Source organism: Cetorhinus maximus, chromosome 13 (genome assembly GCF_964194155.1).
Source record: "Cetorhinus maximus chromosome 13, sCetMax3.hap1.1, whole genome shotgun sequence".
Classification (NCBI taxonomy): domain Eukaryota; kingdom Metazoa; phylum Chordata; class Chondrichthyes; order Lamniformes; family Cetorhinidae; genus Cetorhinus; species Cetorhinus maximus.
In genome coordinates this window covers 118,253,665-118,280,216 of record NC_135891.1, presented here as the reverse complement: position 1 = coordinate 118,280,216, position 26,552 = coordinate 118,253,665, and the positions used below count along the sequence as shown (strand labels likewise).

The 26,552-nt window shown below is 44.6% G+C and overlaps 1 protein-coding gene across 2 annotated transcripts; it reads left to right on the top strand.

Annotated features, from left to right (window-relative positions):
• The first annotated feature begins 248 nt into the window (after nucleotides 1–248).
• On the top strand, nucleotides 249–26,552 carry LOC144689024 (arrestin domain-containing protein 2-like). Of its 2 annotated transcripts, none has more exons than XM_078556134.1 (8): nucleotides 249–729; nucleotides 19,524–19,593; nucleotides 20,243–20,390; nucleotides 21,875–21,977; nucleotides 23,018–23,274; nucleotides 23,532–23,694; nucleotides 24,436–24,599; nucleotides 25,399–26,552. In XM_078556134.1, the coding sequence occupies exons 1-8, from the start codon at nucleotides 471–473 to the stop codon at nucleotides 25,450–25,452; spliced, it is 1,218 nt and encodes a 405-aa protein (XP_078412260.1). In that variant the 5' UTR covers nucleotides 249–470; the 3' UTR covers nucleotides 25,453–26,552. The 2 variants fall into 2 exon arrangements, with proteins under 2 accessions (XP_078412260.1, XP_078412259.1); XM_078556133.1 differs by lacking the exon at nucleotides 249–729 and adding an exon at nucleotides 13,911–14,303.

The following is a 26,552-nucleotide window of genomic DNA, read 5'->3' as shown; positions in this document are numbered from 1 at the left end:
TTGCACTCGAGGGAGGACTGTAGCTTTAAGAGAAGATGAGTTTTGTTTTAATTTTTGCAAATTCCCTTCCCAATTGGTGGACGCAGAGGCTCCTCCTCCTCTTGGGCCATTGGTTAAATGTGTCGATGTCACCAGTATCTTGTCAGTTTCACTTTTAAACTGGAATTGGAAAGGCTGCGGGAGAGATAGAGAGAGAGAGAGAAGGAACGAACGAAAGAAAGAAAGAAAGAAAGAGAAAAAGTTGCATTTAGAGCAAACTTTATATCACCCCATTTCCAAACCTCACGAACTTTGCAAGTGTAGATACAGCTGCAACGCGGTAGCTGAAGCTGTGCACAGCAAGATCCCACAGACAGCAATGAGATAAATGACCGACAAGAAGAGTGGGACCAGACGGTCCCGAGCGGCGATCTGGAGAGCAGTTTTGTCTGTGTGGTTGGAGGGAAGGTTTATTTCAACTTTAAAAAAAGATGAAGGTCGGGAAGATCAGAGGATTCCTCCTGGTCCCGGACAGGAATGAGAGTTCAATTTACACCCGGGGTCAGCTGGTGTCCGGCCGAGTGGTCCTGGACCTCCGGGCAGCCATCCGTGTTCGCTCGTTGCAGATCTGCGCTAAAGGAATGGCAGCGGTTCATTGGCTGGAGAGTAGGAGCATCGGGATGAACACAGTCTATTCAGATTACAGCTCGTACGAGACCTACTTCAAGAGGAGACAGCACGCGATCCGAGGTCAGTCCGATCCCAATGTAAACCCTGAAAAAGTGTGTGTGTGTGTGAGAGAGAAAGGCGTTGAATATTCCTATAGACACAGGATAGGAGCTGGGGAGATCTGGCTTCAAGCCTAACTGTGGGATCCTATGGTGTAATGTGTTGCATTTGGCTGTAACAACTATTGCAATCTCCTTTTAACTGTCTAGTAAGCAAATCTGAGAAATGAGTTAATTTACGCCCAATATTCATTCCTTTTACTCTGAAAAGGTCACCTATTTTGATATGCCGCGATCGATAAGGAGGTTATTGCCAGCTGGTTGTGTTAAAGGGTCTGTAATCTGCCTCGTACTCATTTTGACGGTAAACCTTATTCTTGGCACTTCCTGTATAGATACCAAACACGTTCTTGGGAGTGAATATATCCACAAACCAAATCACACAACACAGTAACTAGAACAAGACACACATACCACTCACTCGGATACACACACATGCACACTCACTAACTGGTGCTCACACTCGCACGCACACAGACGCATATATATACAGACTCTGTCAAATATATATATAATATATATAATATATCTCACACTCAGACTCAAACACATATATACACTCTCATACACACACACACACACACACAGGCACTCATTCTCTTTCAAATGTACACACACACTCTCACGTACACACATATACTCATTAACTCACACTCACACACTGACATTCTCACTCTCACACACTTATGTGAACTCACAATCTCACACATCATGTGGATTCTCAATTATATACATTCATTCACACACAGAACATTTTCCACTTTCTGTGCAGGGTTCCCTGACACAGCCCTTGACAGCGAAAACATGAAGGTTATGACAGTCCTTTTCTTTTTCATCTTCTCCTTCATGCTACAGCAGGTACCTCCCTTTAAAAGTTAAACACCCTCACAGCGTAGAGATTCCTTCACCCCAGAGCCCCTAGACTTCAATAACACTGAACTCCTGATCAGAGAGCAGTGCAGTTTCACTCGCTCGATATCTCTGCACACTAAGATGTTTTAGCTCCGATGGTGGGAGTGAGATCCCTGATCTCTAAATATTTTGCGAGCAGCTACTTTTACAGCATAAACACGTCCCATTCACAGTGACACTGGCTCATCCTGGGCTGTGCCGTTATTGTCGAAAAAGGGAGGATGTGCAATGCCAGCTGTGGTTTAGTGGGTCACCATCTCTTGCTAGCTGAATCTGAAAATTGTAGGATGAATTCCCACTCCAGAGACTTGAGCACAAGATCTAATCTGACACTCCGGTGCAGTACTGAGGGAGTGCCTTCTTTTTGGATGCAATAGCATTTTTAAAAAAAAAAATCCAATGGCACTATTTGGAAGGTGAACAGAGAAGATACCCACAGACAATACTTTTCTACAAACAACGTCACTAGAAATCATGAAATAAAAACAGAAAATGCTGGAAAAACTCAGCAGGCCTGGCAGCATCTGTGGAGAGAGAAACAGAGTTAATGTTTCGAGTCCGTATGACTCTTCTTCAGAGCTCTGAAGAGTTAACGTTAACTCTGTTTCTCTCTCCACAGATGCTGCCAGACCTGCTGAGCTTTTCCAGCATTTTCTGTTTTTATTTCAGATTTCCAGCATCTGCAGTATTTTGCTTTTATCACTAGAAATCATTATCTGGCCATTATCACATTGCTGTTTGTGGGGGCTTGCGGTGCACAAATTGGCTGCCGTGTTTCCTACATAACAGGAGTGACTACACTTGGCACATACTTTATTGACTGCAAAGCACTTGAGATATCCTGAGATTGTAAGGCGCTATGGAAATGCAAGTCTTTCTTTTCAATAAAATTGACAATGGAGCTAACAATAAAAAACAAACTGGTTATTTTCCTTTTAGGGAAAGAAACCTGCTATCCTTACCTGGTCAGGGCCCACATGTGACCCAGTCCCACACCAATGTGGTTGACCCTTGACTGCCCCTCAAATGGCCCAGGAAGACACTCAGTTTATCAAACCCACTACCCAACAATTCTAGAAGAAGCTCCTCACGACCTTTTCAAGGCAACGACAGAATGGCAGTAAACGGCAGCTATGCCAGTGATGCCAACATACCAAAAATTCACTCGAAGTTAAATTCCCTCCCTGAAACGTCTTCACTTCTACCTCCTGTGTTAAGACTCCTCATTAAACACCATCACCTTGACCAAGCTTTTTATCACACCTCTCGGTATCACCACCTTTTTGACTTGGTGACCAATTATATTCATTATGCCCCTGTGAAGATACTTTGGCGGCTTAAAGATCCTCTACAAGCTTCTGTTGAGGACTTTCTTTTTAGCAAATGCTTATCAAATGCTATAGGAGTAGATTTTGGAACAAGGGGTGCGTATTGAGCAAGTGAGATGTGGAAAATGGTGTGACCTCCACCTGACCTCATTCTCCAAAGTCCCAAAATGCAAACCCAATGCACAATTCTTCTCACTAGGAGCACTGGTCACATGAGTTGCCAACTTGGATTGGACATTACTCTTGGAGGCGTCATCATGTGACTTCCCACATCCAATGCTGCCCCCCCACACTCCTGCCATTGGTCATCTAGAATTGCACACTGTTTTCCCCACAGCCAATTGGAAAGCAAACCCTCCATTACCTATTTTGTCCCATTGCCATGATTTTACAATAACCAATAAATGGAAAGTTTAGTCTCCATTGGAGTCACCCACAGCTGCACCTGGAGATTAATCTTTAAACCTGGGAGAGGCCAGGTCAATCCTAGAAGATTGGCAATCCCCAGGTTCACCTTCTAGCCCTAACCCAGAGGTGTCAGCTGTGGCTCAGTCCATAGCACCCTCGCCTCTGAATCAGAGGGTTGTGGGTTCATGTCCCACTCCCGGAAACCAAGAACTGTGATTGTACTCAAAAGAGTTGCAATCTGTGACTGTTGATAACTTGAAAGAGTTTCTAGCCCTAACCCTACCCCCTCAACATTATGCTATTTCTGCAGTGGATCAGATGGAAAGCAGAAATGAGGCATTGCTGCTGTTCATGAACCAGAGTGGCTGCGTTCGGTCCCTGACTGCCTGGGGCAAGGGAGGGAGTTGGCTGAGGCTCCTGATTGCTGGTGGATCATATTTGCAGCTTGATAAAAATTTGAACACAGAAAGAGGCCCATTGACAGCAGCTGATCATAAGGCTAGCTCGTGAGAACACATCAGTATTTGCCTTGTGCTGTTACTTTTGTGGTAAATTTACATCAGCAATGATGAAATTTCTAGTATGCATTAGATGAATCACACTGCAGTTCAGCTAATCTCTCCCCAAACATCAAGGTTGGTTACCTTTTGGCAGTTATTACTTCAAAGAAAGAACTTGCATTTATATAGCACTTTTCTTAACCTCGGGGCCTCCTATAGCACCTTACAGCCAAAGTTTTCTTTGAAGTGTAGACTCTGTTGTAATGAGGAAAAATGCAATAGACAAATTGTGCACAGCAACGTCCCAGAAATAACAATGGGTTAGAAGACCACAAAATTACTTGAGAGATAAACATTGGCCAGGACACTGGGGAGAAACCCCCTGCTCTTTTACATCCCCTGAGCGGGCAGACAGGGGCTCGGGGGTTAATGTCTCATCCAAAATACGACTTTTCTGATGGTGCAGCACTCCCTTGGTACAGCTGTAGTGTGTCAAGAGTGGATGTGATTGTTGTAACGCCTCACCTGAAAGGTGGGTAAAAGGCAATGATCCCTTATTGGAGCAGTGTCTTCATGCAAAGAGAGTTGGGCAAACAGTTAAATTTGTGTGATTGAGCAAGAGCAGTCAATGTGATAACCAATGCACTAATGTAACTCAATGAAGTAATTTTTTTGAAAACTGGATTGGTTTGGGGTTGAGATCGATACCACGATGATGGAACTTGACACTGGCATAAAGGTCACTCACTCGTCCTCCCTCTTTATTATGTTGTAATAGCTTCAGACGGAATGTGGCAAAGCTTGGTAGCAGACCCTGTTTATTTTGTGAGGGCAAAGCCCCTTGAGTGCATGCACGCAGAGACAGCAGGGCAGACAGTAAGCATGTGTGGCATTTTACTGGTGTCACCTTGCCACTTCCTCCCTTCCCCACTGAGGGTCCCTACTGACCCCACACGTAGGTGGGTAAAGAGTTTGGTCTACATGTGGCTGAAGAAATTGAGGAAGCAAAGCATCCTTTGAGGGAGCTTCTTAGTGTCCCCATCATGGCAGCATGAGTAGCACTCTCGCCTGAGTCAGAAGATTGTGGGTTTAAGCCCCACTTCAGAGATTTAAGCACAAAATCTAGTCTGATTCTCCCAGTGCTGAGGGAGTGCTGCACTGTCAGAGGTGGGCTGTCTTTTGGATGAGGCGTTTAAAAACCGAGGCCCTGTCTACCTTCTCCGGTGGATGAGAAAGAGCCCATGGCCACCATTTCAGAGAAGAGCAGGAGATTTCTCCCCGGTGTCCTGGGGCCAATATTTATCCCTCAACCAACGTCACTAAAAACATATTATCTGGTCATTATCACATTGTTGTTTGTGGGAGTTTGTGGTGTACAAATTGGCTGCTGCATTACTATAGTTATTAAACCTCAAAACTATTTTATTAGCTGTAAAACACTTTGAGGTATCTTGAGGTTGTGAAAGATGCATATCTGTCTTTAGCAAATACCAGTCCTTGAGCTGCTGATCCACGTAATCAACAACAGCAGCTGTATGCCTTCACCAACCTCATCACGGAGCTACCCTCAGGCATTGAAAGACAAAACTTGCATTTCTGAAGTGCCTTTTTGAAGTGTAATCACTGTTGTCATGTAGGAAGCCAATTTGTGCACAGCAAGCTCCCACAAACAGCAGTGAAACAAGCGACCAGTTAATCTGTTTTATTTTTGGCTTTGGGTCCAGCAACAGTTTGAATTTAAAGTTCCAATCCGCCTGTTCAAATCACTCCATGACCTCTTTACCCCCCCCTCCCTATCTCTGTAAACTCCTCCAGCCCCACAAACCTCCGATCTCCAATCTTGTTGCTTCCCCAATTCTAGCCTACTGCTCATCCCTGATTTTAATCACTCCACCATTGGTGGCCGTGCCTTCAGCTGCCTGTGCCCTGAGCTCTGGAATTCCCTCCCTGAACCCCTCTCCCTTTAAGGTATTCCTACCTTCCTCTTTAACCAAGCTTTTGATCACCTGACCTAACACCACCTGATGTGACTCTGCGCCAAAGTTTTGCTCCTGCCAAGCATTTTCGGAAGTTTTGTGACACTAAAGGTGCTATATAAATGCAAGTTGTTGCTTTTGAAATTAAGCTAGGCTTCTGATTTTGATGGCTGTGGGTGATACGCACCCACCCTGCAACCCCTTCGCCCTACCCTCCAATGGTCATCGGCCATTTAAACCGTGCCCCAGGGAGGGTCGGGACCAGTGGGGACCATGTCCCACCCCAGCAAGTCGACTTGGAAACTGAGGGGAAGAATTGGGGATTGGTGGAAGGAGGCACTGATTAGCAATGAAGCAGGAAGTCCAGCAGCCTTCAATAGCCAACTGGAACAAGCAATTTTGATGGTGTTAAGGACGTCATTGAGAAGGATGGAAATCATTCGGGTCACAGCATCGGCCCATTCTGATACAGTTTCGATGCAATTTTTAAAAAATGCTTTTGAATGAAGTCACCAATAATTGTCCAGCGACTGAAATCATCCCTCGGAGAAACTGCAATTTAAAGATCTTATTTAAGAAGCTATGATCCTCCTACATGACATTTTTGTAGCATTTCTGTAAATAAACTTGAAAATGCAGCGCACAAGTTATAGATTAAAAGCTGCAAACTTTTCGGTACCCAGTTATTGCAAATTGTTAAAATGTATAAATTTCATTAGGTTTTCCCCCAAAAAATCATTCATGTTTCTACTTAGTGTACGATAAGCATTGGTAGAGTGGCACTTGAAAGAGGAAATGAGTGTATCATTTCATTTTACGCATTTCCTGTTTTAAAAGGGTAGCAAATGTAATTATTAAATATTCAGATGGGTGTATTAATAAAACGATATCGGTTTTACCACAGTATTCCGGAAGAGAGAGAGAGAGCATGAGTTCAAAGGCCATTGGGCCCCTTTTAAATAAATACAACCGGAGTTGCCGTGGTGATGCTCAGTGATTGACAGGTTTGGGAAACCTGCCCAACCATAAATGGAAGCGCTGCGGTGAAATAAACATGATTTTGCACATTTTTCTTCCAAATGGTATGCAAAACTTTTCTGGTCTCTTAGCTTCCTTGCAATCGATTTTTACACAGTTGTTTGACTGAGGGAAAGAGATTTTATATAGAGGGGATGTCCCAAGGTTCTCCACAGCCAATTAAATGCTTTTTACGCTGTATCTCCTGAAGTGGAGTCACTATATCGTAATGTAAGAAACGCAACAGCCAATTTACGGACAGCGAGATCCCGCAAATTGAAATGCGATAATGATCTGATGATCTGTTTTTAGTGATATTGCTCGAGGGGTAAATGTTGGCTGGGACACCGGGGAGAATTCCCTTGCTCCTCTTCAAAATAGTGCGGTGTTATCTTTCTACGTCCATTTGAGGGCAGGAAGCACTGACTATCCAATCAAACACTTCCAGGGCAGGTACAGTGTGGGGACAGATAGAGTGAAGCTCCTTCTACACTGCCCCCATCAAACACTCCCAGGACAGGTACAGCACGGGGTTAGATACAGAGTAAAGCTCCCTCTACATTGTCCCCATCAAACATTCCCAGGACAGGTACAGCATGTGGCTAGATGCAGAGTAAAGCTCCAATTACTGCCATACCAACAACATATATGACATCGAAAGATCCCAGTGAGCTTCAGATGTGTAATTAATAAAAACAATAGATGTTGAGCCAGGTAGGGTAGGGAGATATTGGGACAGGTGAGAAAAATAACCTCGTCACATAGTTGGAAGGAGGAAAGGGCTGTGGAGAGGCTTGGGGAGGCAATTTGAGAGCCTAGGCAGCCTGAGCATTGTCACCAATTGTGGCTGAAGATCGTTTCATCCAAAAGACAGCACCTCTGACAATGCTGCAGTGCCTCAGTACTGCATAAGAATGTCTTTGAAGTCCTGGAGCGTTGGCTTGGATCCATAGCCATCTGACCCAGAGGCAAAAATGTTGCCAGTTAAAGCTGTTTCGTTCATGTTGAGTTCGTAAAAGAACATCAGGGGCCAGACTCTACTGCAATGCCCCCTGTGGCGAATAGTTCCTGACAGTCAGTGCTTATTCTGTAACACACAAGGCCACTTGGTTGAGGCACCAGGGGGCAGCACAGCATGCCTGGAAGTCTATCTCAGCAAGAAAACAGTTTAAAAGAGGGTAAAGGTGAAAATTTGCGAAGCTGAATTAAAACAGATACTGTAATATCTTGTCATAGTTTCCTCCCCTCCTTTCTCATCATTCACATGGTGTGTTTGCTACAGATGTTGGAATTCCTGTCAGGTCTTGCACGAAATCTTGTTTACCAGATTCTGAGGTGTAGTCGAGTTGTGTGCAAAATGTACAGGTGCCACAGCAGGGATCTGTTACTGCACCTGACAAAAACATATTCTGCACCCCAGAGTGGCTATCATAATCACTGGCAGAGAAACTTGCCAGTCTCCCAGGGCACTGTGTCTGTCTCTCCTTGAACAGTAGAAACCCATCATATTCGCCGATTGCCTATCTGCTGGTCCCTCCCACTTGCTCTATCTTTGCTCTTGCGCTCTCTCTCGCTATCTCTGTCTCTCTTTTGCTCTGCATTTCTCATGTACTCTCCTTCTGACTCTGTCTCTTGTTCTCTGTCTCTCCTGTGTTCTCTCTTGGTCTCTTTCTCACTGTCTATCTTTCGTTCTCTGCCTCTTTCTGTGCCTTAGCTGTTTCTCTCTTGCTGTCTGTCTGGCTGTCTGTCTGTCTCTCTCTCCTGAGCCCTGTGTATCCTTATCACTAAATCAGGTGTTGATTTGTGGGGGGCTTTACATGGGTCACTCCTCTGTCTTTTTAGCCAAGGGGTTGTGTGCATAGGGAATCAGAGAGCAAACATTATTGTGGATTCAGAATCAAGGACTGGAACTTGGTTTGACTGTAGAGTCATAACCGGTTGGCAGCACAGCAACTTTGAGACATGTTTTCACACCAAAAGGAACTCTTAAATCCCACAATACGCCTGCTCTGGCCCTGACTGAAACTCTCTGGAGTTTGGTGGTGTGCTGTATTTGGATGCAATTTAATGGTGGTGTTCAAAATTGAGGGATTTGAGCAAGTAAATGATGAGAAAATATTTATGCTGGTGGGAGAATCAGTCACCAGAGGACACACAGACTAAAGATAATTGGTAAAAGAACAAGAGGGTAAATGAAGAGAACTTTTTTACACAGCGAGTTGTTGTGATCTGGAACGCATGGCCTGAAAGGGCATTGGAAGCAGATTCAACAGTAACTTTCGAAAGGGAATTGGATAAATACTTGAAAAAGGAAACATTTGCAGGGCTATGGGGAAAGAGCAAGGAGAGTGGGACTAATTTGATAGTTCTTTCAAAGAGCCAGCACGGGCATGATGGGCCAAATGGCCTCCTCCTGCACTGTAAGATTCTACTCTATGAATGGAAGATCTGTTATCTCACAAATACCTGGTTCCTTGTCATACAAACTGGAGAAGGTCACAAGTTTTGGTTCCTGCTCTGCACTGAGTTCGTCAATCAGAAACGAGGCAGTGTAAGGGGATATTAAAATTTTGTCTCCACCTATGGGCTAGAGTGGGTAAAGCTCAACCTGGGTCCTGATCACTGTTGTGTGACTCCTTCTGGGAAATTCACATGTCTGTATGGCAAACAAGGAGGAGAATAAAAGCTAAGTTGTGATGCTTCTGTGGCCAAATAGTTTGCCTAAATTCAAACAGGAATAGTAGCCAATTGGACAAGGTGCATGAATGCAGCCTGCACTATCCCTCCTCGCTAGAGCTGGCTCCTTCAGCAGGAGAGAGGATGGGAAGGAAAAGACATGAGAGGAGTTAATGCCCTTAGCTTCTTCATGACTCCTTTCCATGGGTCAATTACGAGTAAGGAGTAGAGGGGGATGATCCTCTCCTTCTGGGATTACAGAAAGGAATAGTTACCAAAATCTAGCTGAATACTAGAGGAATAGAATTGCAAAGCAGGGAAGTTATGTTACACTTGCTCTGAACCTCAGTTAGACCACACTTGGAGTACTATGGACAATCTGGTCACCATATTTCAGATGTCTACCCCCTCAGAAGTATGGAATTATCCCATGACAACTATTTGAAGAAGAACAGGGGAGTTCTCCCTGGTGTCCTGACCAATATTTACCTCAAGCAACATTATTTAAGCACAATTATCTGGTCATTGTCATATTGCTCTTTCTGGGATCTTTTTGTGCACAAAGTTGCAATTGCATTTCCTACAGTGACTATATTTCAAAAGTAATTAATTTGTTGTAAAATGCTTTGAGGTCATGAAAGGTGCTATATAAGTGCAAGTTTGAACTTTATACCTGATGGTGATTGAGGGGCTCTTTATGTAAGGGTATTCTGGATCCCACATCTCGGGTGAAAAGGCTAACACATTCCTCAGCAATGAGATATATATTTCTGGAACAAGGTGAGTGGATTTCCCCTGATTTCTCTCCCTCTAGGTTTTTCCCCACTCTCTGCACTGAAATTGAGGCACATTGCATTCTAATCTACACTTGTAGAGAACCCTCAGATGTGTGACTCCTTCCCTCTCACAGCCTCCCCTTCCTCAGGAAGGTAGGAACAGGAGAGACCATTCAACCCCTCAATCTTGTTCTCCCATTCAATTAGATCTTGGCTGATCTGCACCTTAACTCCATCTACTGGCCTTGGTTGTGTAACCCTTAATACCCTTGTCTAACAACCGTCTGATGATCAGTCTCGAAAGCTCCAGTTGTTCCCCAGCATCCCATGGTGGGGTGGGGGCAGTGGGGGTGTTGGGGGCAGTGTAGAAAGATTTCCAGATGTCCACAATCAATTGTGTGGGGGTGTGGTGGGGGGAAATTGCTTCCTGATTTCCTTCCTAAATGGACGGATTCTAATTTTATAATCCTGTGTCCTAGTTCTGGACTCCAAGATCCAAACTTGATGCCACATCACCTTACCACCACTCATCTGTCTGTTCTTTTGATTTGAAATCTAATGGTGCCCTGACACTGATCATATTCCCTACGGAGTTTGGCAGTGACTGAGCAGCATCATTTCTAGGAAGTCAGCTGTGAGACTATACCCAGAATGCACTGCTTGCAAAACAAGTCTCCAGATCATTTACTGCACACTGTGTATAGATCAACACAGCATTTATGATGTGCTTTAGAATCACCATGACTCAGGATTCAAGTATTTATAGAATGTACAGCACAGAATCAGGCCACTCAGCCCAATTGGTCCAAGCTATTGTTTAAGCTTCACGTGACCTTTGTCCCACCTGACTTCACCCCACCTTTTCACAATATTTTCTATTCTTTTCTCCCTCACGTTTATACAGCTTCCCCTTAAATTTATCTATACTATTCACTTCAACCACTCCCTGTGGTAGTGAGTTTCACATTCTCGTCACTCTCTGGGTAAAGAAGTTTCTCTAAATTCCCTATTGACTTTTTCTTTTAGCGATTGTTTTTCATTTATGACCCCAAGCTTTGGCTTTCTCTACCTTTCAAATTGTTAAGACCTCTATTAGGTCACCCCTCTCTCCTAGAGGAAGTGCCACCAGCCTGTTCAATCTTTCCTGATAGTTCTAACCTCCCAGTACTGTTACCACTCTAGTAAATCTTTTGTGCACCTTCTCCAGTGCTTTACCGTCTCATCCTAAAAGACGGCACCTCTGACCGTGTGGCACTCCCTCACTGGGAATGGCAACCTAAATTTTGTGCTCAAGTCTCTGGGCGAAACTTCAATCCCCCTGACTTGGAGGTGAGAGTGTTGCCCACTGCAGATTCCATGGTCACCTCTCTCCTGTACCTCACTCAGGTCATCTCTTTTCATTAGAGAGACTGGACAATGACTGTCAACAAACTGTTTGACTGCAGGGACATCACAATGGACTTGATCCTGATGTCGCCCAATATATGAACACGAGCAGAGGTCACTTAAACATCGATCAGATGCAGGGCGCCTGGCTGATTTTCCCACACCATCAATCCTCAGTTAGTTCAGGGGCACAATCCAGTTGTAGCAACGCCAAATACTCTCACAGGTGAGATCAGCTAACTCCATGCAGAAAACAAATGATGCATGGGATCTTCCTGGTTGGTGTGGATCAAGGAATTTACATTAACTCTTATGTTGGGGTCAGGGAGTAAAATCTGACTTTACGTGTCAGAAGAGCAGTTTACATAGAGCATCCCTGATTTTAATTGGTCCGCAACTGGTGGCCTTCAGCTGCCTAGGCACTAAGCTCTAGGATTCCCTCTGGGACAAATTCATCTATAAGAGGTGGCATGGATTCGATGAGCTGAATGGTCTCCTTCTGTACTGTGATGATTCTGTGACACTACCTCTCTATCCTCCTCCTTTTAAAACCTACCTTTCCAACCAAGCTGTTGGCCACTTATGCTAATATCTGTTTAACAAAAGTAAAATACTGCAGATGCTGGAATCTCTTCATGTGGCTCAGTGTCATTTGATAATGCTCCTTGAAGCGCATTGAAATGTTAAAATGAGCTATATAGATGCAACTTGTTGTTAAGGGTGCTATATGAATGCAAGTTGTTATATTTTAAAACCTCCAGCATGTGTATCCCGCCGCCATCGGATGGCAGCAGTGCTCAGCTCCTGAAGCATGACTTGCAACTAGTTTAGAAAGTTAGGGAGAGACACATTTTCATTGATGCAGTATCCCATAGCAAGGCCACAAACTCAGCTACAATGAATTATTTTAAAGTGCAGTCACTTGTTGCTTTGTGCTGTCAGATCCCGAGTGGGCAGCCATTTTGTGCACAGGGAGATCCCACGAATAGCAATCCGATGAACAATCAGTTGGGTTATTGCTTTTCTGTTTAGTTTTAATTGAGAGGGAGATGTCAGCCAGTTCTCGAGGAATGAAGTTCCCCAGTGCTCTTTAATGATGGTGTTCTTTGATGCCTCCCCAAGCCACTGGAACAGGCTGAGAACCTCAGCTATAAACGTCTCACCCGAAAGACAAATTTCAAAATTCTCTCAAACATGAGCTCACTCAGGAAAACAATTAGGATTTTTTTTTTCAATGGCACCATATTCCTTTATTATCAGTGATTTTAAAAGCTGCCATTTGAAAGAAACAGCATTTATTTTTAAAAGTAAAACTCTCAGTATAATCTGGCTGATCTTTGTTCCAAACTAATGCTGTTTTGTACATGCCTTGTTCTGACGAGAACTTACATCTTTTAATTTAGTTTTACTGAAGAGACAGTTTGATTAGCAAAGAAACCAGGGATCCCTCTGGGAGAAATAAAACTTGTCGGGCTCGGGAACTGCAAAGTTTGCAGATTTTTTTTTAAAGTTGCATAACCTGACTTGTTGACAATGCTTTTAAAATCAAGAATAGAAAGTTTACAAGCAAAATATTTGCTTAAACATTTGGAACTGCCTTCAAAATAATATTGGTACTGAGTTATCTCGAGTGAAACCACTTTTTAAAATTATTCCAATATGTTTGAAATCAGTATTAAGCTCGGGAGCAAAACAAAATCACCCCTTGTGTTTTATGTTTAGTTGCATTTAATGGGTAAAGGAGTTTGAAGAGGATAAAAGTTTGGGAACTTTTCCAAAAGTTGGGGAACTTTCCTCGAAGTTGTTTATTTGGCTTTGGGCTCGGGTTTTTAACGTATCCTAGTTGTTTTCCTGCTGGCTGGAATCTCTCGTGATGTTTTCCTTCCAATAGGCGGAGAGATTTATGTCTTTCAAGTCTAACTCCGACTTTATGCGTTCCCCTTTTCTGTTTTAAGAAAAACAAGCGAGGTGGGTCAGCCGGGTCCGGGCGCATGCGCGCAGACACTTGTTTTTCTCTCCCGGGGAGCAGTCAATCAGAGGCGGTCAAGTCCCGCCCCCACTCCCAGTTGCCATTGGACAGCGAGAATGGCCCGCCACACTATTGGCCATCCCTGCCTGTCAATCTCCGCCGCGCCTGCAGCCTGAGAACTCTGTGGCTATTTAAAGGGGTAGCCTCATCGCAGCAGGGTGCAAAACGCTGCTTTGTGATATCGGTTGTTTTCTGAGTGCAAGTCGCAAGACTTTTTCGGCAACTTCAAGTTTCATTTAAAAAGAAAAGGAAAGATGATTCTGGATAAGTTGAAGAGGTTTTCAATGGTGTTGGACAGCCCAGACCCCAGTTCAGTGCCAGTTTACAGCACTGGGGATGAAGTGTCAGGGAAAGTTGTCCTGGAGCTCGCTGGTGCAATGAAGATACAGTCCTTAAAACTGCATGCAGAGGGCTATGCGAAAGTTCATTGGACTGAGTCGAGGAGTGCTGGCTCTAGCACTGCTTACACCCAGAACTACAGTGATGAAGTGGAGTACTATAACAAGAGGATAAATCTTCTCCAACTAGGTCAGTATCCAATTGTCACATGTATTTATAACTTAGTGGCATCTTGCTTCAAGAGGAGAGCGATTGGAATTGACTATAGTTCTAAGAAACCTCTTTTCAAAGAGCCTGTGCAGGCACAATGGGCCTAATGGCCTCTTCCAGCACTATTTTATTTTATAATATGAAGTTTCGAGGCAAAGAGAGACGGGGTGGGGGGTTATAATGTGATGATACAAACTATCAGCTGGAACCCAGGGCAACAAAGACGACTCCTCTACTGCCCTGGTATGGCGAATGAGTGTTTCATTGCCATGGTGCTATCAAAAATCCCCTCAAATTGAAACTCTGACTCCTGGAGTTCAGCTGTTTTCCCTGAAATCAGAAAGCAAGTTTCATTTTCATTTGACGAGATTGTGAATCTGTCTTTTTAAATCCAGCGCGTTTGTGTCTTTATGTTTTGTCACGTAACTTTTGAGTTACTCATTGTCTTCCTTCAGCGATTGGGACATTTATTGCCCTGATTTGAGACTTGGGAAGGCCCTGGAGTAATAACGGTGCGAGGTCCTGGATGTGTCAGCCTTTCACTGGGACACTGGTTGCTGCAGGTCTTGTGTTCCTCGCTCTGCTTTTGCCACAGTGATGTGCCCTTTCATTGTTTAAAAATCTATTTTAACTGGTGTATGAAGCCAAGTTATTAGCCCCTCTCACTGCGCTGTTCGTCAAACGATTCCCTGTCAACTCTGCTGGTTGGTTCATTTCAGTCAGTCCTTTTCTACAGCCTTTGTTTAATCATCTCCCCCCCCCCCCCCCCCCCCAAGTCATGGTGCCAGTCAGACCTTGTCTGCTTCGCCCTTTAACTGGCTCAGCACCTGTCCACTTTTGGACAGGAAGATGCACAATCTAAACGTACAAAATGTACATTAAGGGGCTATTCCTTAAATGCTTTGAAGAAGGGAAATGTTATGAAATAACTGGACTTTTATTTCTCTGCTTCTGATCCTGGACCTGCTGTTTTTATTGTCAGTTTTGAGTTCCACTACATCTAAAAATTTTAAGAGCCCAAAACAAGGTTAGTCTTTCTCTGTCTTCCCCTCTCCAAGTCAGATGTGACAGCAGAGAGAGGGGAAGTGTCAACATTTCAGCTGCAAACCTTCTGCAGACAGGTAGTTTAGAAAAAGGTGCAGGGCGAAGGAACAGGAGAAAAAGAAGACAAAAGAAAGTATAAAGCTAGTGTTCATGGACTGCCAATCTACAAATCCAGAAGGGCGTTGTGGCAATTAATTGTAAATGTTTCAAATCTGATCATTTTTCCTATAGAATAACCATTCATAACGAGATGCTTGTCAATCTTTCTGCAGGATTCTTAAAGCATCCTCAAGATCATTTTGCTCTGGTAACTTTCTGCATTAAAGAAATTGATAAAGTAATCCTTGCAGTTAGATACGATGGGACAAATTTCTATGTTGACCCTGTAGGTAGTGGGTTACCTTGCAGGTATGGGGAAGTGCACAGCGTGTTTCTGTACATTTAAAGTTTCGAGTCCGAATGACTCTTCATCAGAACTAAGGAAAAATAGAAGAGGTGAAATAGAAACTGGTTTAAGGGGAGGTGGGACAGGTAGAGCTGGGTGGAGGGCCAGTGATAGGCTGCCTATTTCGATTCCTTCCCCCCACCCCACCCCGACTTGGGCTATCTGTACCTTGCTCGTCCTGCTTTCTACCCTTAATGTCACCTATTAGCACACTTCTTAGCTAATATCACCACCGTCAACACTTCTTTGTCCTTTTGTCTATGACATCTTTTGGCAATCTCCACCGATCACTGGCCCTCTATCCAGCTCTACCTGTCCCGCCCCCCTTGAACCAGCTTATATGTCACTTCTTTTCTATTTTTCCTTAGTCCTGTTGAAGAGTCATGCGGACTCGAAACGTTAACTGTGTTCCTCTCCGCAGATGCTGCCAGACCTGCTGAGTTTTTCAAGTATTTTTGTTTTTGTTTTGGATTTCCAGCATCCACAGTTTTTTGCTTTTATCTTGTTTCTGTACTTTGTTCAACAAGTATGGACGTGCCTCTCACTGCCAAGGTTTTTATTTTAACATTTTATTTTGCTTTGACAATTAGTCATTGTTTAGGCATCATTGATGGAGGGGGACAGAATACCTAGGGCAGACAAATTAATAACAGAAAGGGAGCAGTCACTGGGCCACATTCTCAGCTCTGCCTAGACCCAGGTTCAAAGTTTATACTGGGGATTAGAGGCAAATGTTAAAAGTCAGCCCCAAATATGAAACTCCTAAATCCCAGATCTTTTACTTAATTTTGTCCTTTTGCTCTGGTGTTTCACCATTGAATAGGAAATTGTAATTAACTCTCTCTTCTCCTTCCTTGCTGCGTTGTGTCTGAAGCTGATAGTAACCCCTGCGCTCCTCCCCACCCTGTCTCCCTCTCATCACCTGGGCTGAGATAAGCCAATCCATTGCAGAGTGTAACTTCAACACTGGGATCTTGCTGATCTGGGATGGTCCATTGTACAGGGTACTTACAAATTCACAATACCCACCCAACAAACCCCCCAACCCCACCTTCACTCCACTGAATGTGTCGTGGGGCTCATGAAACCTTCTTGCTAACCCATGACCCCTCCCCACTGCGATTGCTATAAAGGTGGTTACGGCCATGAGCGGTACACTTTGCAGCCTCTCAGAATGTTAACCTGAGAATCCTTGCACTATTTCACACAATTCTGGCCGCAGGGAACGAGCACGTAGATACAAAGATAATGACATCACTATCCTGCCAGACCATTAATCAACCTGTGAATCCTTCACACTGCGCTCTCTAAGGGAAAGAGTGCAAAGGAACTAAAACAAACATATGAGCTCATTTGAGTGCATTGTTTTGCATCACGCATTCTCCAATTCCTCAGGCCCCAGGGCTGAATGAGTTGAGTGAACGGGTGAGGAGATGGAATTTGCACTCGGGCTGTCCTGTCTGTTTTCATATCCTCCTCCTCCCCAGTGAATGATTGAAGGAACTTCGTGGGCCTTGTATCGTGGAGGCTTTCGATTAACTGAGTTAATCGTGATTATGGGTAATATAATAATGCACCCTGTGCACAACATGGAAACATGAAGAGGCCATTCAGCCCGTCAAGCCTGTTCTGTTGGATAATGGCTGATCTGTATCTTGACTCCATTCTACCTGTCTTTGTTCCATAACCCTTAATACCATTGCCCAACTAAAATCTATCACTATCAGTTTTAAAATTTTCAATTCTGCCCCCCTCCCCTCCCACCCCGATCCTCAACAGCTTTTTGGAGGAGAGAGTCACAGGGTTCCACCCCCCTTTGTGTGAAGTAACACTTCCTGACATCACCCCTGAATGGCCTGGTTCCAATTTTAAGGTTATGCCCCCTTGTTCTGGTCGCCCCCCCCACCCCAACTAGATGAAATCTCACTTCTCTACCCCCTCTACAACACACTGACCACCAGGAGGGTCAATACCATTGTTGTCCTGGTTTTGGCAAGTATCAGGGTGAAAACTGCACCCTCAGCTTGTAAGCAATCCGGGAATGCTGAAAGCGCTTCTGCCTCTAAGCTCCATTTCCCTCGACCACAAGTGTTGAAGACAAGACTCATCGCACTTTCTCCTACTCAAACACCATTGAATATTCCTTTCCTCCTACAGACTTTGAGAACCCAAAACTTGGGAGTCGCTTAATCAAAGCCATTTGACTGATATCATCTTCCCTAAAGCCTCTTGCAGCCTGGTGTCCTTCAGTTGTTCTCTTGACCGCAAGGTGATAACACTTTGTGTTGTTGTTCTTGAGATTTGTGGCTGACTTATCACCCAATAAGAGGTCAGTTGATGGAATCTGGGAATTATTCTGTCCATTGCAATTTAGCGCTATCTGACATTATGCCAATGACCTTCACTCCCTGTGGGTGGCTAACCATCCGGAACATTCCAACAGAGCCCGACCCGCCAAGAGAGTCCTAAGGTCACCGATTCACTAAAAGACAAACAACCTGCGATTGTCACATTGCTGGCAGGGACCACCTTTTGTTGAGTTGTCCTGAGTGCAGAAATGTGTTGAATTAGCTTCAAAGAGGAGGGTGGAAGTGTTAGCAGGTTGTAGATGGAGTTCATCAGTTTCTTTTAATTGCATCAGCCTCGTTGTTGCTGCAACCCAATTAGACAGAAAATAGACAGGCCAAAAATATCCAATGGATGACTAAAATGACTTTCTCTAGCAAAAGCCCCTGTATTGTTTAACTTGGGAAGGGATGGGGAAGGTTTGGTGGTGGGGGAATTGGGGGCAGGTTAGGCAGCAGAGTGATGTGGTGTGATTTTTACTATGAGTAGGCCACATCAAATTAAACTTCCATTAAGAATGAGGTTCTACTTGGCTATAGAGGCAGCGTGCACCCTCATTTCCTTCACCCCCCCCCCCCCCCCCACCCCCAATGGTAATTAGACTAAAACAAAATGGCAGTGTTACATTTCAAGTAGTGAACTCAGTTTGGGACTCTGTATAATGTCCTAATGCTATGAGGATTGCCAAAGAACCTACAATGATATAGCCTAAACCTCAGCATATCCCAAAGCACTTTACAGCCAATGAAACACTTTTTTCTGAAGTGTAGTCACTATTCTAATGGAAATGCAACAGCGAATTTGCACACAGCAAGATTCCACAAACAGCAATCTGATGATGACCATATAATCTGTTTTTTTGATGTTGGTTGAATAAATATTGGCCAGGACACTGCAGAAAACTCCTCTGTTGTTCTACAAAATAGCGCCATGGGATCTTTTATGCCCACCTGAGGGGGCAGGTGGGACCTCGGTTTCATATTTCATCCGAAATACGCCACTTTTGACAGTGCAGACCTCCCCACTGTTCTGCGCTGGGTGTGTTGGTCTGAACTGTGTGTTTGAGGCTCTGGAGTGAGGTTTGAGCCCATAACCTTCACAAGGGAAGAGTATCGATGAGGGGATGTTCTTCGTGGCTGCAAGCCTGTGTGGCCATGTGGTTGAGTGGGGTCATACTGATCCAGTGTGAGTGGTACCAGTATCCAATGCGTGACGTGCCATTTTTTATTAGCTTGATCATTTCCCTCACTGTCGCTTAGTCTCCACTGCAACCTCATTCCCTAAGCTCTCAAACTAATGCATCCATACAATGTTATTGAGTGGTGTGATCCATTGTTTTTCAAGGTTTGTTTATTCCTTTTCAGATAATGGTGATGTCACCATTCTCCAGGCTGGTCGACATGAGTTCCCGTTCAGCTTTCAGCTTCCTGAAGAGTGAGTATCTTAACTCCTCACTGAAATTGAGTACCCAAACTGGTTGAGGGCAACTGTTTCTCTGTAGAGCCACACTATAGATCCCTGGACAAGACCCTTTATTGTACACTAAAGACTTCTCCCGAGCCATCAATCTACCAGAGGGCCCAAGCCATTTGCTTATCTTGTTGCATTCATTAAACCCTACCATATCTCACTATTGGCTTCTGTACAAATATAACACTTTTAGATAACAATAATAACACTTTTAGTGTTGATTTGACTATACCAAAGATCTGCGGACAACAAGATCGAAAAATGTTAGGAGAAGGCCTGAGTTGAGTCCAGAAGTAGCTACTAATTGACACTAGTCTGGTGTTGGTGAAGAAAATAATTGAGACAAGTGAACAGGTCCACAGTGACAGGGTCCTTGGGAAGAGCAGGAAGTGATAGTGATTGATCACAACACAGTGAGGATGAATAGGAAGAGGGTGGAACTGTGCCAGTTGAATCATGTGAGATGTTTCCCCAGTTAGTCCTCCCAGTGTAAGAAGCAAACACTATTCTCAAAAAAAAGTTCCATTATAATCCATCAATTTGTGCCACTGATTTTTATTTTCCTGCTGTGTTTAGTTAACGTGCAGATTTTGTTTCCCTCACCCCCATGTAGGAACCTGGTGACATCCTTCGAGGGAAAGCATGGAAGTGTGCGGTACTGGGTCAAAGTCAAACTTCATCGGCCTTGGGCCACTGTTAAGAAAATTAAACGGGAGTTCACCGTAATTGAGCCCATTGACATCAACACCCCCTCATTGCTGGTAAGAATACCATCACTATCAAACTGTGGGAATCCAGAGACTGTGGTTAACTATGTGTATCTTACCTCTATCTTAAATACAAAAAGGGGAGAAAGTGATGTGACAGTTATACAAAGCTGTAGGTAACCTGGAGTGACTGTGTTCAGTTAATGGGCACCATCATCAGGAAGGGGGGTTGGTTGGCATCCTCCCATCTCTGAGATGATGGGAATGCAGCCTCAGAACTTGGTGAAGTCAGATGAGATCATCTGCTGCACTTCTTCGGATGGCTGAACAAGCTGATTCTGAGGAGGCAAACTCTGCCACAAAATGCCATACAGATTCACCAGAGGGGCTGAAAGGGTTAAATTATGAGGACCGGTTGCTAGACCCACACTCCCTTGAGTACAGAGAATTAAGCAAAGTTTCAATTGAGGTTTTTAAGATGATTAAGGTTAGGGTAGATCTTCAGTTCTCTGAATGCAGGCAGGTCTGATCCACAGCACCACTCTCGGGTAGTGTGAGGAGGCAGGACCCGAATCCCAGCTGGGATGGGGATCAAACCCCATGGTGTTGGCACCAATCTGATCCACAGTTCAGCCAAATGGTGCCCCAAGGAGTCTGAGTCACTGTGGCAACATCCACTTTATCTGCATGTTGTAGCCTAGAGCTATGGATAGTGATGGTAGAAGCTCCAATTTCTTTACACAAAAGGGGAGTGGAAGTCTGGAACTCTCTCCCCCACCAAAAGCTGAGGGTGGGGGTCAGTTAAAAACTTCAAACCTGAGGTTGACAGATTTTTGTTGGGCAAGGGTACCAAGGGTTACGGAACCAAGATGGGTTGATGGATTTGAGATGCAGAACAGCCACAATCTAACTGAATGGCGAAACAGCATCAAGAGGCTGAATGGCCTCCTGTTCCTATATTGCTGCCAAGGGGCCATTCCCAATGACACTGGATGGCTTGCACCAGCTCTGTGCTCCCCAAACAGCAACTCCTCCTTTCTGAATTGTAACCCCCCAGTCCACTTTTTGCTGAAAATCTTTTTAATTTCATTTGAATAGAGGAGACCTTTCCCCTCACTCACCCCTGTCCATCAAGCTGGGACCTGGAATTAAAGATTTTGGTCATGGGTATGAACTTGAGGTGTATAAAAACACTGGGATACATTGGTTCTTGCACTGTAAAGGACAGATGGGAGGTGGTGGGGAGGAGAGGTTGAAAGTTCGTTCTTCTGCCTGTGAGTAGCAGGGCTGCGCTGAATAACCAATGTCGGGGTGAGTTTTCTAAAATTCTGCTCGATTTTCCTCTTGGAGGACCAATGAGTGTTAATGCTGAACTTGCTGTCAGGGTGGGTAGATTGTGTCTGGGCTGTGAGAGGAGTTTAAGTGGGCGGTGGAGTCTCCAGGGTCGAGGGTTCCATGGGTTTGCATCAGGAATGTGGTTGATGAACCGAATGGACGTTTCACATTCACATTAAGTTTCTTGCCTTTTCTCCAACCAGGCTCCCCAAGCGGGTACAAAAGAGAAGTTGGCTCGTGTCTGGTACTGTAACCTTGGTCATGTGTGCCTGACAGCAAAAATTGACCGAAAAGGCTACACACCAGGTAACAGAATTTTCACAAACATCTTTTATTTGTAAAGGGTAAAATTTCTATAGCGCCTGTCTCAACCACTTTACAACCAATGAAGTACTTTTGAAGTGTAGTCACTATTGTAACGTAGGAAACATGGAAGCAAATTTGGATTTGGACACAGCAAGATCCCACAATTAGCAAGGATATGATGATCTGTTTTTTAATGTTGCTTGAGGGATAAATATTGGCCAGGACACTGGAGAGAAACACCCGACATTTCTTCAAAGTAGTTTCCATGGGATCTTTTACGTTCAGCCCTGACTCGCCAGAATGATACCGGGGTTTAAAGGGTTAAATAACAAGGACAGATTTCATAAACTTGTCACATGTTCCCTTGACTTTAGATCATTGAGAGGTGATGTTATCGATGTGTTTAAAATAATAAAAGGATTCTATTGAATCAGTACAGAGAAACTATTTCCTCTTGTGGTGGGGGAGGTGGGGAGTCCAGAACAAGAGGACATTGCCTTAAAATTGGAGCCAGGCCATTCAGGGGCAGTTGCCAGGAGTGAATTGGAGTTTTCAAGACTCAGATTGATAGATACTTGTTGAGTAATAATATAAAGGGCTGTGGAATAAAGGGGGGTAAATGGGGTTTAGATTCAGATGAGCCATGATATGATTGAATGGGGGAATAAGTTTGAGGGGCTGAATGGCCTCCTTCTGTTTCCATAGTTCTATGGAATTGTAAAAATACAAGACAGAAGAGGCACAGGAATGATTTTTGAAGAGTTACAAAGTGTGTGGGACAATTTTAGCTACCCCCACCACCCCGCAGGAAACTGTTGGGGATTGGGGGCAATCCTAGTTTCACACCCCATCATTTCTATTCCCCATTGAAGTCAACAGAGAGTAGTATTGAGTACTGTATCGGGTAAGCCAGCGCTCTACCCCATCCCCTGGGCTTCCTGCCCAGTGAGTTGGTTTAACTTTTCCCCCACCCACCTCATGTATAGATGTTTGTGTGTGATTGGAGCTCTCCGACGCTAACCTCTGTCTTGTTTACTCAGGTGAGGTGATCCCCATTTTTGCTGAGGTTGACAACTGCTGCTCCCGCACAGTGACCCCCAAAGCTTCCATCGTCCAAATACAGACTTTCATCGCCAGGGGGACGATGAAGTTGAAGAAATCGGTGGTGGCGACTCTGCAAGGCGAGGGTGTTGCCCCCAGGAAGAGGGGGTCGTGGCACGGCCGTCCCCTGAAGATCCCGCCCCTGTCTCCCTCCCTCTTGCAGTGCAGGGTGATTCGGGTGGAGTACATGCTACGGGTAGGTGCCTCTGGGTTAGTCACTGCTGTTACAGAGCGGGGGAACATCAGAGAGAACAAGACGAGGAAGGGAGAGAACAAGAGAGTTGGGGGGGCGGGGGGTGTACAGTGTTAAGAGTGAGAAAGGGTATGTGTGTGTGTGTGTGTGTGTGTGTGAGAGAGAGAGAGAACAAGAAGGGTGTAGAGCGGTAGCAAGAGAATATTTTCTTGACTGAGGTGCTTTCTGATTGGATGGATTGTTTTGTTTGACCATTTCAGGTTTACGTTGAAATCCCGGGAACATCCAAACTGTCCTTGGAGCTGCCCCTCGTAATTGGCACAATCCCCCTCCACCCATTTGGCAGTCGCTCCTCCAGTGTTGGGAGCCAATACAGTATGGATATCGACTGGCTGCGCCTCACCCTCCCTGAGAGACCAGAGCGTAAGTACCTCACCCTGCCGTGTGTTTCACGTAGAACTATCGTGCCAGGATTCATAGCAGCGAGACTCTGTAGTCGTATGACCCTTGCCCATTCCCTCCCATCCACAGCACGTTTTACATGGTGACCTTTTCATGTAACCTTTCGCATGCCACCCTCCCCATTTCCCCTCAGCCTCTCCTTATTGTCCTGATGTGCAGAGGCTCCAGACGTCCCCATACAACTGTCCACTTCTCGTTCCCAGCTACTCAACCATGAGATCAGCCTCACAGCCAGAGTGCTTTACAGCAGGGATAGAGGGTGGTACTCAGATGATCACCTGTCGGTCAAGGGGACCCCGGCAGCAGACAGCTCCTGTAGTAGAGGAGGAAAAATAACACTAAAGGCTGAGACTGGGGGGCAATTGAAAATTTCAGAAATGAGGTTAATAGATTTTTGTTGGGTAAGAGTATTGAGGGTTACAGAACCAAGGTGGGTAAATGGAGTTAAGGTATAGATCGGCCATTATCTGATTGAATGGTGGAAGAGACTTGAGGGGCTGAATGGCCTCCTGATCCTGAGAAGCTTTAAAGCAGCAACATCTTTTATATACTTTATGTCAAGGCTTCTTTACTAACCTATGTGCCCCTGGCTCCACCACCCCTCAGTTTCAGATTAACAGAGCGTTCAGTTTCTTTAAACTTTTGTTATTCTCCACCCCAACTTTCCACATTTGGCCTAATGTCAATCTCATTCTATTTCAGCTCCCCCTGATTACTCGGAGGTAGTTTCTGAGGGACAAGCTGAACGGACTGACCAAGGACTGTCCCTCCCAGAGGAGGACGAGGTAATCGGGGGAATACTGGAGCGACCCTTCTTTGCCTACGTGCAGGAGTTCCGTTATCGACCTCCACCCATTTACTCAGAGGTAAGATTTGGCAAACCTTGCCTCACAAATAATTTACAGTCCAGAAACAGGCCATTCAGCCTCACTGGTCCATGCTGGTGTTCATGCTGTAGACCAGTCGTCTTCATCCCTCCCTATCAGCATACCCTTCTATTCCTTTCTGCCTCATGTGTTTATCTAGTTTCCTATACTATTCACCTCAACCATTCCTTATTGTAGTGAGTTCCATATTCTCACCACTCACTGGATAAAGAAGTTTCTCCTGAATTCCCTGTTGGGTTTATTAATGACTATCTCATTTATGGGCCCTAGTTCTGATCTTGCCCTCAAGTGGAAACATCTCTACATCTACCCTATCAAACACCCTATCATAATCTTGAAGACCTCTGTCAGGTCACCCCTCAGCCTTGTCTTTTCCAGTGAAAAGAGCCCTAGCCTGTTAATTCCTTCCTGACATTTTTATCCTCTCAGTTCTAGTATCACTCCAGTAAATCTTTGTTGCACCTTCTCCAGTGCCTCTATATCCTATTTACAATATGGAGACCAGAAGTGTTCACAGTTCTCCAAGTGTAGTCTAACCAAGGTCCTATACAAGTTAAACATGACTTATCTGCTTTTCAATTCTATCCCTCTCGAAGTAAACCTTTGTTCTTTATTTGTGTTTTTGTTTAATTTCTTGTTTACCTGTGTTGTTATTTTTGGTGAACTGTGTATCTGCAGATCAGGTCACTCTTCTTTCTAAAGGTTCATTACCTCTTGCGAAATGATCTCCAGCACACTCTCTCAACTGCATTTTCCTGTTGTGTGTTTTGTCTTTTAGATTGATCCCCATCCTCCAAGGTCAGACATGCGTCGCCGATGTATGACCTGCTGAAGAATTCACCGTGGCATGTAACACAAAAGAAAAAGGAAACTCGAGATTTTAAAACCAGCTTAAGGGCCTAGGGACACTTCCCAGACACCTTGAAAGCAAACTCGGGATATTGCCGTCTGAAGAGGAACAGGACCAACCCTCGTAAAGGGAGAGAGAGAATGACCTCTGACCTCTGTGGAGATGATGCAAGTTGGATTGGGATCCTCAGCCCACCTCTTGCCTTGTGCTGAACTGTTTGCCGTCTCCCTTGGCTACCTGTTCCACTGAGCTTAACATCTCCTCAAATGGCTCCATGCCACTGCCGCTAGCGGATCCAATGGGCAGATGTGACAGTGACAGATGATGCATAGAGGGTTCTTCTATATATTGGACACATGTGGTAGTTAAGTGGGTTCAACACTCCCTCCCCTACCTCCAGTGTTGATGACTCTCTGGTCGGGTATTTGTTTTGCCAGAGCTTGCTGTCAATCTGCTTTGCACCTCCAACTTATACAAATGGGTACAGTACACACCAGAGAAGGTGTTCGGGATGGATGGGGGTCTTGGTGTTTATTTCTGCATGTATTCTGGCAGTTAGAGAGCACCCCAGTTTAGGAAGTCGATGTTTGAGAGTTTGGTGACTTGGCCACACAAATCCTGCCAGATTTACTCTTTCACATTATGTGAACTGTGCGTCACAATTCACTAATCTGTATTGTGGCTATGACCTCCCCATTCCCCCCCCACCAGTCATGATATATCCATAGAGAGGGATTCAATGCCAGGTGGCGGTCAAAACACTGGTGGGTGTGAGAGACTAGATTTCCATGTGAGAGGAAAGTTTTTTTTTTAAAAAAAAAAAGAAAAATTGATGGGAAGTGTTTTTTTAATAATTCCTGAGGTTTCTACCTGTAACCAGCCCTCAAATCCAAATTCCAAGAAGTTCTCCTTGAGTCTCAAACCTGGGGTTGTGGAGAAGAGTAGTACAGAACATCCTGAGCTGAGAGAATTTCCGATGTAGAGATGAATCCTTGCAAAGTTATGATCAATAACCATTCTTTATTATTTCATGCCTTTTATGTCTTTTTTTTAAAAAAGATGTCCTAAGGTTTTTTCCCCAG

What these genes read in the sequence shown, in the direction of transcription:
- LOC144689024 (XM_078556133.1), top strand. Translation starts at nt 14,030, where the DNA reads ATGATTCTGGATAAGTTGAAGAGGTTTTCAATGGTGTTGGACAGCCCA. An exon ending in GATAAATCTTCTCCAACTAG is followed by an intron (nt 14,304 to 19,523) that starts GTCAGTATCCAA and finishes ATTCCTTTTCAG; the next exon opens with ATAATGGTGATGTCACCATT. An exon ending in CCGAAAAGGCTACACACCAG is followed by an intron (nt 21,978 to 23,017) that starts GTAACAGAATTT and finishes TTGTTTACTCAG; the next exon opens with GTGAGGTGATCCCCATTTTT.